At 40.3% G+C, this 12500-nt stretch overlaps 1 protein-coding gene across 2 annotated transcripts in view; it reads left to right on the top strand.

Moving 5' to 3' along the window:
* Positions 1 to 1208: 1208 nt before the first annotated feature.
* The window catches only part of zgc:158659 (uncharacterized protein LOC791141 homolog), a 21826-nt gene continuing 10534 nt past the window's right edge, over positions 1209 to 12500 (top strand). The window contains exons 1-9 of one of the 2 annotated variants that reach the window (XM_042750663.1): positions 1209 to 1390; positions 4156 to 4369; positions 4603 to 4765; positions 5610 to 5819; positions 7040 to 7290; positions 9461 to 9712; positions 9802 to 9887; positions 12195 to 12300; positions 12390 to 12500. The exon at positions 12390 to 12500 is cut by the window's right edge and continues 42 nt beyond it. In XM_042750663.1, coding sequence (XP_042606597.1) covers positions 4181 to 4369; positions 4603 to 4765; positions 5610 to 5819; positions 7040 to 7290; positions 9461 to 9712; positions 9802 to 9887; positions 12195 to 12300; positions 12390 to 12500 — 1368 coding nt within the window. In that variant the 5' untranslated portion in view covers positions 1209 to 1390; positions 4156 to 4180. Of the gene's footprint in view, positions 1391 to 2666; positions 2815 to 4155; positions 4370 to 4602; positions 4766 to 5609; positions 5820 to 7039; positions 7291 to 9460; positions 9713 to 9801; positions 9888 to 12194; positions 12301 to 12389 lie in introns of those variants that run through there. The other variant, XM_042750662.1, reaches the window with a different exon arrangement.

Below are 12500 nucleotides of genomic sequence, written 5' to 3' on the forward strand. Positions count from 1 at the left end.
TTTGAGTTTAAGTATTTGTTCAGCTGATTAAAAACTACCTTTTCTATAATTTAGCTTATAAAAGGAAGATTAGATATTGGTCTATAATTGCTCAAAATGGTGTTATCAAGATTGCTCTTTTTCAGAAGGGGCTTTACAACTGCAGTTTTCAGGGAGTTTGGAAAAGTCCCAGAAAGAAGTGAGGTGTTCACCACTTCTTAGAGATCTGCTTCTAAACCAGTTAAGCACACTTTTGAAAAAAAGATGTGGGAAGTGTGTCAAGATCGCAGGTTGACGATTTTAGGTGCTGCACTATTTCTTCCAAAATTTTTGCTAGCAATTGCTTCAAAAATAGACATAGTATCTTTTTGATATTGTGGCCAAATCTGTCTGACTTCTGCATTACTTGAGGATGTGCTAATGGCCTTCCTGATATTGATGATCTTCTCAGAAAAGGAGGAAGCAAACTCATTGCATTTGCTGTCTGAGAGCATTTCACTGGGAATCTGACTTGGGGGGGGGGGTTGTTAGTCTCTCAACAGTGGCAAAAAGAGTATGAGTGTTGTTTAAGTTACTGTTTATAAGGTTTGAAAAGAAATGCTATAGTGAATTTCAAGTTTCGTCTTCCGCCACATCCGCTCGGCTTTTCTGCATTGTCTCACACACACACACACACACACACACACATACTTGCACACTGCATCTCTCCATTAAATCAGAACAGTCACTGATGATCTCATATCATGGACAATGTGTGTGTGTGTGTGTGTGTGTGTGTGTGTGTGTGTGTGTGTGTGTGTGTGTGTGTGTGTGTGTGTGTGTGTTTGAGCAGTAAGTTAGAGCTGCTTCCTGTTGCTGAACAAGGACAAAAGACAGAGAGAGAGTACAGGACACACACAATAATAATAATAAATACACACACACACACACACACACACACACTCAGATATGAGGTTAGAAAACAGGAAATATGAACAATAGACCGGCAAAGCCAAACCTGTGTGTGTGTGTAAGTGTGTGTGTGTGTGAGTGTGTGTGTGTGTGTGTGTGTGTGTGTGTGTGTGTGTGTGTGTGTGAGTGTGTGTGTGTGTGTGTGACAGCATGTGTCTGAGTTGTGGGCGTTCTGTGCTTGTGTGAAGTTTTCACTGGATTTAAGTTGTAAATGGTGCGTTCATACATTCAGAGCATTTGCTGTCAGATTGTATTGAGGTGTGTGTGTGTGTGTGTGTGTGTGTGTGTGTGTGTGTGTGTGTGTGCGAGAGGAAGTGATCATTGTTCCTCCACAATCAGAATGAGGAGGGAAACGCAGATCCTGAGAAAATCCAGAGGAGTTTGAGTGTGAATCTCACATGATTCTGACGGACAGACGCGTGATGATGATGATCTGCACACAGAGACAGACATACAGCCGGTGAGTAACACACACACACACACACACACACACACACACACACACACACACACACACACTGTTTTTAATGAGACGCTCGGTTAATTACACAGCAGTCTGTTAGTGAAGGAGACAATGAGAGAAAGGGATTAGAGGAAAAGAGGTCAACAGATTTTAATCTTCATATAGATGAGAGAAAAACAGTCATCTGTTAGATCACATCTGCTGAACCACACACACACACACACACACACACACACACACACACACACACACACACACACACACACACACACACACACACACACACAATTCATGTTCTGTTCAGTAAAACATTATTAGCAGGACGACTGGTGTATAATACTGCCACAGCACTACTGATGTATTATTTCAGTGTGAGGAATTTAAGTATTGTAATAACTTTATGTGTTATACATTTTTTAAATATTTATGTCATAATAATGTCCAGTAACACTTTATTTTAAGGTGTGTTTGTTACAAGTTACATGTACTAACTATTATAATAACAATAATTTATGCATAATTACATGCAAGTGACCCTGAACCAAACCCTAATCCTAACCCTAACTGTACAGTAAGTACATGTAATTAATTAATATTACTCTCTACTTAAATTTATAATTACATTGTAACAAGGACACCTTAAAATAAAGTGTAAGCGAATTTCCACTTAAAGAACAATTTGTAGTGTGCGCATCATTTTATTAGTTTTTATATTATTTTAAATTATAATTTTAACATTAATTTGAATAATAAAAATTACAGAGATAAAGAAAAAAATATATAAATATATTTGATATGAGTTAAATTTAAATATTATGTGTGTGTGTGTGTGTGTGTGTCCCTGCAGCACAGAAGCAGTCATCAGTAGCACAGGTATATTTGTAGAAATAGACAACAATACATTGTATGGATCACAATTATACATTTCTCTTTTATGACAAAAATCATTAGGATATTAAGTAAAGATCATGTTCCATGAAGATATTTTGTAAATTTCCTACCATAAATATATCAAAACTTAATATTTGATTAGTAATATGCATCGCTAAGAACTTCATTTGAACAACTTTAAAGATGATTTTCTCATTATTTAGATTTTTTTGCTCCCTCAGATTCCAGATTTTCAAATAGTTGTATCTCAGACAAATATTGTAGTACTTAATTTGAACAAATCAATGGAGAGATTATTTATTCAGCTTTCAGATGATGTCATTTTGAAAAATGGATTCTTATGACATCACTCGCGCCCGCCGGATTCATTGTTCTCCGGTAACGGGACAAAGATGCTCTGAGAGAGAGAGAGGGAGAGAGAGGGAGAGAGAGAGAGAGAGAGAGAGAGAGAGAGAGAGAGACCGGTGGGCAACACTGAGGAGGATGATGATGATGATGAAGGCTTTGTTCACCGGGATGCGGGTGTGACGGTGGGTTTGTGTTTCTGTGTCTGTCGGTGTTTGTCGTGATTGATTCTGAACCGAATCTTTCGCCTCTCTTTGATGTGTTTGTGTCAAACATCACGGCTGTGTGTTGTTGTGAGATCAGTTTAGACCGGAGCCGGCGAGACGCGCTCGTGAGACAATAACAGTGCTTTATATTCCTGTCAGTGGTGATGCTACTGTAACACTGTGCTTCTGTCGCGAGCGATCTGATATTATATTCGCGATTTATATTTAGCCTACATATGATCATGCAGCAGAAGCTTTTGTATCACAGCTGCTGTGATTTTGCCGCATCGCTTCATATTTCTGTGATGATGGATATGTACAGTATTTACAGTAACTCGTCTCTGATGCTCTTTTGTGCCTCTCACAGCTGCGCGTGCCCGTGTGCGCGCCCCCGCTCTGATCAGGACAAAAGAGCTGCAATAATAACATCACATCATACGAGATTATCAAAACATCAAACAATGAGTCTGTTTGTGTTCATTCAGGAATGTTAACCAGGTTTAAAATCGTTTTCGTCCGTTTAAACAGTGATAAGCTTGTCAGATTCATTTATATATATATCTTTATGACAGTACAGCAGATACTGACATAAAATGATCTAAATATGAGTCTGTGCTCTATATCTCCAGTAGTGTGTCTCAGTGAGATGAGATGTAAATGATCCAAACATATAATGCAGTGATTGAGAGATGAAGAAATAAAGGCTCCTCAGAAGATGTGAGGTGTTCTGGAGGCTTGTGAAGATCATTCCTCCGCTGAGGAACAGTGAAAGTAAAGCTTCTGGAAACAAACGCTCCTCAAAAGATCCTGAGGATCAGATTTGAGACTCTAAAACATGATTGATGGAGAATCAAGTAAAGCTGAGCTGCTTCAGTCCAGTAAGAGTTCATCTGGAGATATTACTGCAGTTATTCTGACCTTTACTTGATCAAAATCACTCAAGATCTGACACCAGAAGCAGCAGCTGAAGCTGATTACACTGAAAGAGCTCTGACTGGATAAACACTCTCAACTATCAGACAAGATTGAGTGTTTCTGCACTGTAAAAATTATTTTCTTTCTTAGTTTTTTTGTCTTGTTTTCTAGTATAAATATCTACAAATTCTGGAATTAATATGCATTTACTTAAAAGTAAAATGACTGAAGATATTTTGTTCCAGCCTGATCTCTCTCTCTCTGTGTCTCTTTGTTTGTGTGTGTGTCTGTCTGTGTGTGTCTCTCTCACTGTGTGTGTGTGTGTGTGTGTGTGTGTGTTTCTCACTGTGTGTGTGTGTGTGTGTGTGTGTGTGTGTCTCTCACTGTGTGTGTGTGTGTGTGCAGGTGTTGAGTGTGTGTCGGGGACAGCATGGCTCCTCGGCCGTCCTCAGGAGAGTTATGGGGGCTTCACCTGATGCCTCCTCGGATCCTGGTGGACTGCTGTCTGCCGAACGGGATCCTGGTGAGTCTGGAGTGTCTGAGAGAAGCTCCTCTGACCAGCATCAAGCAGCAGCTCTTCAGCGAGGCCCATAAATACCCGCTCCACCACCTGCTGCAGGTACACACACACCTTACCTCATCACACTACACCTGCTCCAGCGTCTCACGTGGCTTACAGATCTTCAGATAGTTCTATCCTATCAAACCGTACATCAATGGAAAGATGATTTATTTAGCTTTCAGATGATGAATACATCTCAATTTCAGACAAACTGACTCTTATGACTGGTATTGTGCTCCAGGGTCACATATAAATAAAATTTTCCTTCCTTACTTACTATTGGGCCGCAGGAGGAGTCCTGCTACATCTTTGTGGGAGTGACGCAGGAGGCCGAGCGCGAGGAGTTCTACGACGAGACGCGGCGTCTGTGTGACCTGCGGCTCTTTCACCCCATCCTCAAAGTCATCGAGCCGCTGGGGAACAGAGAGGAGAAGATCCTCAACAGGGAGATCGGTCAGTGTGTGTCGTGATTAGCCTACAACAAGCAAATGGAGGTCAATATCTGTGTTCGGGAGAGTTACTTTTAAAAATAACGCATTACAATATTGCGTTACTCCCTAAAAAAAGTAACTTGTTTCATTACTTTGTTACTTTTTATGGAAAGTAACGTATTATGTTACTTTTTGCATTACTTTTAAAATCTGGACTGGGCTTGCTTGATTTTAATATGAAAAAGTTCCATTTTTGGCAAATATAAAAGCCCCTTAACATCAAAAATGAAATGAATAAGCATCAGGCTGAAGTAAAGAAAGCTCAACACTTTTTGATCAGCAATAAAAAAAAAAAGACAAATGTTATGTTTATCTAAAGTAATTGTTGCTTTTTTGTTGAATTAGATTGTTGGATCAGTTGGATCAAGGTCAGTAGGTTAATAAGATGGGATTCAATACATAGAGCATATTTGTGTTATTTAACATAATTCATTATTGCAGGTCACATTTCGAGTTGTTTTATTCATTCATACACGGCACTATTGGGAAAAAGTCCCACCCATTTGTGACGCTCCCCGTCTGTGTAATTCATAAGCGCTTATTTATTACACACAGTACAATCAGATGACTGACTTTTAAACCGAGCATGTTTTCTGTAAAGATAACAGGCTAGTACTATTAGTGGAATGTTTGTTTGTATGCTCCGCCCTCTTCTCATTTGCATTTAAAGGGACACACACAAAAACAGCACGTTTTAGCTCATACCCTAAAAAATGATCTGTTAGCTAAAGTAATAGAGTGTCAGTAATAGAATCGAGGGGCTTGATGTAGTTTTGTGTAAATGCTGGGGATGTGTGTGTGCTCAGGTTTCGCCATAGGGATGCCCATCTGTGAGTTCGAGCTGGTGAAGGACCCGGAGGTGCAGGACTTCCGCAGGAACATTCTGAGCGTGTGCAGGGAGGCGGTGGAGGAGCGCGAGGGAGGAGGCGCACACACACAGGCGCTCTACGTCTATCCTCCCAACGTGGAGTCCTCCGCCGACCTGCCGCAGCACATCTACAGCAAACTCGACAAAGGTGCGTCTGCGTTAGAGCTGCATCACCAGCTCGATTCAAACACCCAGCGATTCGCAGGTGTCTCTTAAACCTCAGAAAAAGTCAGATCTGCATTCACACTGCCGCTGACACAGAGAGCAGTTAGCATGTTTAGGTAAGAAACAGTCTTTTCAGCTACACAGTATTATTTCTGTCTTACAGTCAGTCATATTATCACAGAAATACTGGGATGAAAGTTTATAGTTTGGTTACGAACACTGATGTCTATGGTATAGCGATCAAAATAGAGCAAGTCTTCAAATAAGGTTTGTGTTGAATGCATTGATTGTCCACTAGGTGGAGACAAGTGACTGTTAAAAATGTGTTTGTCATTGAATCATTCATTCAAGAGATTCGTACCAAAAAGCGCTGATTCTTCCAGTAATGAAACATGCAAAGTATTTATCAGGGTTCTTTATCCAAATTCTTGAATCAGGATGCATTTACTTGAAAGTAAAATTACTTAAGATATTCTGTCTTGCTTTCTGAAAATATTGTCCAAATTTTGTTAGTTTTTGCTTAAACAAGCACAAATATCTGTCAATGAGGTGTTTGGCTTTATTTTTTTTTACCTCATTGACAGATATTTGTGCTTGTTTTAAGCAAAAACTAACAATATTTTCAGAAAACAAGACTTCTTGAACATCTTAAGTAATTTTACTTTCAAGTAAATGCATCCTGATTCAAGAATTTGTAGATATTTATACTAGAAAACAAGACAAGAAAGAAAATATTTTTACAGTGGATTTTTTCATGTGCTCACACACAGAATCTTTGCTTGTTACACAGTTTCTGAAAGCTGTCACTCAAACAGCAGAAACACACACCAAATCTACAAAACCAGACACTAATCATCAGACTTTGACTCAGTTTTCAGTTTCATAAAACACTTTTTGTGAAACACAACACACAGTTCTCTCTGTAACACACACACATCTAACAGGAATTAATATTATGACAAAGGTGTTTGCAGATGTTTGCTTTTGAGATGTGTGTGTGATATTTTGAATGCAGTGCTTCATTTTGCAAGAGATGAGAGACATTTTACATTTTGTGTGCAATTCTTGGATTTGTGTGTAAAGTTTGGAAAAAGAGAGGTAAAGTTTTGAAAATGTGTGCAAGCACAGCTGTAAATAAACTGCAGTAATAATATTTTGTCGGATTATTTTGTGGTGATTCTCGGTTCATCTGTGTCTGCGCAGGCCGTCTGATCGTCACCATCTGGGTGATCGTGTCCCCGTCCAACTCCAAGCAGAAGTACACTCTGAAGATCGCGCACGACTCTCTGCCGGAGCAGCTGATCGCAGAAGCCATCCGCAAGAAGACGCGCAGCATGCATCTGTCAGCGCAGCAGCTGCGGCTCTGTGTGCAGGAGTACCAGGGCCAGTACATGCTCAAAGTGTGCGGCTGCGACGAGTACTTCCTGGAGAAACACCCTCTCAGCCAGTACAAGGTGCAGCTGGGATCATTAGGACGGGTTCACACTCGCGTCTTTTCTGACACGAAAAAGTTAACAAGGGCGCTCTTTTAGTAAAATTAAAAGCTGGCAGCGATTTGGTTACAAACAGCAGCCGATGGCATCTTTTGTTGCTATAGCAACAGCTGCAACAGTAACGTTAGCCTGCTATGTGCTGCGGAAATATCCAGAAAGGGAAAGAGTTGGCTCTTGAAGTTAATGAGGAGGAGAATGTCGCTTCACGACGATGTTTGTGTGTGCGACATTCAGAGGCCAACAGTACTGCAGTATTTCTACCTTACTCAAGTACATTTAAAAAGTATCCGTAGTGTTTTTCTTCAGAAAACTTTTACTTTGCTACATTCCAAAGCATAATGTCTTACTGTTGTACTGCACTACATTTCATAAATAAAAGTTGTTGTTTGTTTTACCTTTAATACTTAAGAACATTAAAAATGTAGTGCTTTCTTGTACTCAAGTAAATCTTTGAATTACTTTTACGTGAGTACAAGTAAGAAAATACTAGATTTCTAATGTAATGATATTTAATATGAAACGTATTGCAGTAAAGAGTTCAATATTATGCTTTGGAATGTTGTGAAGTAACATTTTCTAAAGAAAAACACTCTGATAAAGTACTGACACTTGAAAAGTAGAGTAAAAATACTTCTGGTGACATTAAACAGGGAAGGATGTAATTTAGTCCAGGAGCTCCGGTTAGATGATGCACGGTTTGCAGCAGATTTTAGACTAGATAGAGTTTTGTGCTCATATCATATCATCAACTCCTTGAGCTCTGAAACTAGTACGATCTGTCTCCCGGCTAGCTTCTAGAGAAAACACATGAGAATGGTTGCCAGATTGGGAGGATTGAGCTAAAAACTGGGCATGAAATGCATCCATTGAAATGAAAAGCTCTAATTTATGGAAGCCTGTTTCTGCTGCTGAATAAAAAAATAAAACAAAGTCATTGCAACTTTTTATCTCACAACTCTGACTTTTGTCTTGCAATTGAGAGTTTACATCTAGCAATTCTCATATTTTTTTCTCACAATTGAAAGTTTATATCTCACAATTCTGAGCAGAAAGTCAGAATTGTAAGATTGAAAAAAAAAAAAATCACAAGTACATTTTTTTAATTTTTTTTTTTATTCAGTGGCAGAAAATGGGCTTCCGCACTAATTGGGGGATTAAAGTCTTAATATCTGGCAAACAAACACATGCATGTGGAGGCTTTGTTACCAATGCAAGATAATGCAAATGTGAAAGAAAAAGACCACCAGGTGGCCAATACTGGAGACACAATGCTTAAACAACTGAGAGAAGCAATAATTGCAATCACATTTAAAATACAATTTATTGTGCAGCCGTAGTTGTTCTGAGTGTTATTCTAATGTGACATGTCATTTTTCTCCATTTTCTGGCCATTAAAGTGATAGTTCACCCAAAAATGAAAATTCTGTCATCATTTACTCACCCAACCTGTATGAGTTTCTTTCTTCTGCTGAACACAAAAGAAGATATTATTAATAATGTTGGGAACCAAACAGTTGCTGGTAGCCATCGACTTCCATCACATTTTTCCATACTATTGAAGTCAATGGCTACCGTCAACTGTTTGGTTACCAACATTATTAATAATATCTTCATTTGTGTTCAGCAGAAGAAAGAAACTCATACAGGTTGGGTGAGTAAATGATGACAGAATTTTCATTTTTGGGTGCACCTCCCTTTAAGGTCACAGTACACTTGGGCATTTTATGCATTTCATCATAATCTTAGCATGTGTTTCCTATTTCTGAACATGCATACTCTCAGCTCATGCATGCACCTTGATCTTTTTAGTGCTAATTATTGTGTCCACAAGGTGGCGACACTGATCTGAGCCACAGTCGATATGACAAGGCTGTTCTAAGAGACTTTCTAGTGCACTTGTAGAGTTACTACACAATAATTACATTTTTAGAAGAGTTAAAATAATCAATTGTGCTTTTGCAAAATGTGTGTGATGTTTTGTATGTTATGTGTGTTTTGTGTGTAGTTTTGAGTTTTGAGAAATGGAGCCATAATTTCAAAAACTGTAAGCATTTTGAACAAACTATGATGAAGGTCTGGTGAGTGGAGCAGAGGGGTAAGGCTGAGTGTGTGTGTGTGTGTGTGTGTGTAGTACATCAGGAGCTGCATCACGCTGGGCCGTCTGCCTCACCTCATGCTGGTCAGTAAGGACAGTCTGTACAGTCAGCTGCCCTCCAGCGGCTTCATGGCTCCGTCGTACAGCCGGCGCACACCTCAGCCCAGCCCCTGCCCCGGTGGAGCTGACCCCGGGTCACCGTGCTCCCTCTGGGCCTTCAACACACACCTGAGAGTCCGGCTGCTGTGTGCCACCTACGTCAACGTCAACATCAGAGACATCGACAAGGTGAGACACACACACACACACACACACTGAGACAGAGACAGAGCGAGAGAGAGACATGTCAGTCACTCATCTGTGTGTGTGTGTGATAGATCTACGTCAGGACAGGAATATATCACGGAGGAGAACCACTGTGTGACAACGTCAACACACAGAGAGTGCCCTGCTCCAACCCAAGGTAACACACACACACAATAACACACACACAAACAATAACACACACACACACAATAACACACATACACAAAATAAAACACACACACACACACACAATAACAAGTCAAGTCCAGTCACCTTTATTTATATAGCGCTTTAAACAAAACAGATTGTGTCAAAGCAACTGAACAACATTAATTAGGAAAACAGTGTCAATAATGCAAAATGACAGTTAAAGGCAGTTCATCATTGAATTCAGTGATGTCATCATGCAGCTCAGTTCAGTTTAAATAGTATCTGTGCAATAATTTGCTATCAAGTCAACGATATCGCTGTAAATGAAGTGTCCCCAACTAAGCAAGCCAGAGGCGACAGCGGCAAGGAAACCAAAACTCCATCACTGACAGAATGGGAGAAAAAACCTTGGGAGAAACCAGGCTCAGTCGGGGGCCAGTTCTCCTCTGACCAGACGAAACCAGCAGTTCAATTCCAGGCTGCAGCAAAGTCAGATTGTGCAGAAGAATCATCTGTTTCCTGTGGTCTTGTCCCGGTGGTCGTCTGAGACAAGGTCTTTACAGGGGATCTGTCTCTGAGGCTCTAGTCCTGGTCTCCGCTGTCTTTCAGGGCTGTAGAGGTCCTTTCTAGGTGCTGATCCACCATCTGGGCTGGATACATACTGGATCCGGGTGACTGCAGTGACCCTCTGATCTGGATACAGACTGGATCTGGTGGCTACGGTGACCTCAGAATAAGAGAGAAACAGACTAATATTAGCGTAGATATAATTTTTTTAGGGATGTAGTGTGTAAATTGTGTGTTATGGGAAATGTTCCCGATTCCGGTTTACCTAATTAATGCAGCCTAAAAATCCTTTAACGGATTTGGATATTAGAAGTGTATTAGTGTGCTATGTATAAGCCAGGTTAAAGAGATGGGTCTTTAATCTAGATTTAAACTGCAAGAGTGTGTCTGCCTCCCGAACAATGTTAGGTAGGTTATTCCAGAGTTTGGGCGCTAAATAGGAGAAGGATCTGCCGCCCGCAGTTGACTTTGATATTCTAGGTATTATCAAATTGCCAGAGTTTTGAGAACGCAGCGGACGTGGAGGACTATAATGTAACAAGAGCTCAATCAAATACTGAGGTGCTAAACTATTCAGGGCTTTATAAGTAATAAGTAAGATTTTAAAATCTATACGATGTTTGATAGAGAGCCAGTGCAGTGTTGACAGGACCGGGCTAATATGGTCATACTTCCTGGTTCTAGTAAGAACTCTAGCTGCTGCATTTTTGGACTAACTGGAGTTTGTTTACTAAGCGTGCAGAACAACCACCCAATAAAGCATTACAATAATCTAACCTTGAGGTCATAAACACATAGATTAACATTTCTGCATTTGACATTGAGACCGCTCGCTACTGCCACCTGCCGCTTCCCTGGACTTTGCTTTATTTTGGAAATTGGACCATGAAAAAGAAACAAATCTATCCTTCAGGTGCAGAAAAGAAGAAGAAGAAGAAGAATGACGATGAGAAGAGACAAGCACAAGGTCATTTTTAAGTGGTCACCACCACAATCATCTTTGCCTTGGTTGCAGTCTTCATCCATCAAAACTCTACTAGCGAGACTGTGGTCATCCAGTCGAGAAAACAGTTTGCGTGTCATCTGGCCATGCAGCGGTGGGATGTGTTGACAATCCGTTCAGTCTGTACTTCACACAGTGCGACGTGTGAGGACTCACGCTCTTCAGAGACAATCACAGAATATTCAATTTAATTCAAGTTTATTTGTATAGCGCTTTTTACGATACAGATCATTGCAAATCAACTTTACAGAAAATTAAGTTTCTACAATATTTAGTAGTAGCTTATCAGTGATGACTGTCAGTTTATGTGCATACGGCAGAAATAGGAATATGACAGAGAGCGTGTTTTAAAGAATCTTTGTCACACAACAGTCACATGAGCAGGTACACTGCAGATGAATGAATCTCTTCCTCAGTATTCTTCTCTTGTTTTCCAGTACAAATATCTAAACACAGTTAAATTGAGATGCATTTACTGGAGATGCACAATCACAGAAGATATTAAGTCTTGGTTTCTGAGAAATTGATCAGAATTAAAAAGAAAAATATTTCAGAGTGGAGTCACAACAGTAAACTTGTTTGGTGGATAATTGTTCTTGTTTTAATCATAAACTCACTTCATCGATTTCTCAGGAAACAAGACTCCTTATCTTCTGTCATTTCACTTCTCCAGTAAATATATCTTTGTTTAAGAAACTTGAAAAAATAGACACAATCCCAACACGATGTCTCTGTCACACACAGATGGAACGAGTGGCTGTCGTATGACATCTACCTGACCGATGTTCCTCGCTCTGCTCGTCTCTGTCTGTCCATCTGCTCCGTCAAGGGCCGCAAGGGAGCCAAAGAGGTGAACTTTGACCTTTCCTGATCCTGTCAGTGACCGTGAGTTCCTCGCTGCTGATCTGTGTGTGTGTGTGTGTGTGTGTGTGCGTGCAGGAACACTGTCCTCTGGCCTGGGGAAACATCAACCTCTTCGACTATAAAGACACGCTGGTCAGCGGGAAAGTGGCTCTGGGTTTGTGGCCGGTTCCTCACGGCCTGGAGGAT

This window comes from Cyprinus carpio, chromosome B23 (assembly GCF_018340385.1).
Source record: "Cyprinus carpio isolate SPL01 chromosome B23, ASM1834038v1, whole genome shotgun sequence".
Classification (NCBI taxonomy): domain Eukaryota; kingdom Metazoa; phylum Chordata; class Actinopteri; order Cypriniformes; family Cyprinidae; genus Cyprinus; species Cyprinus carpio.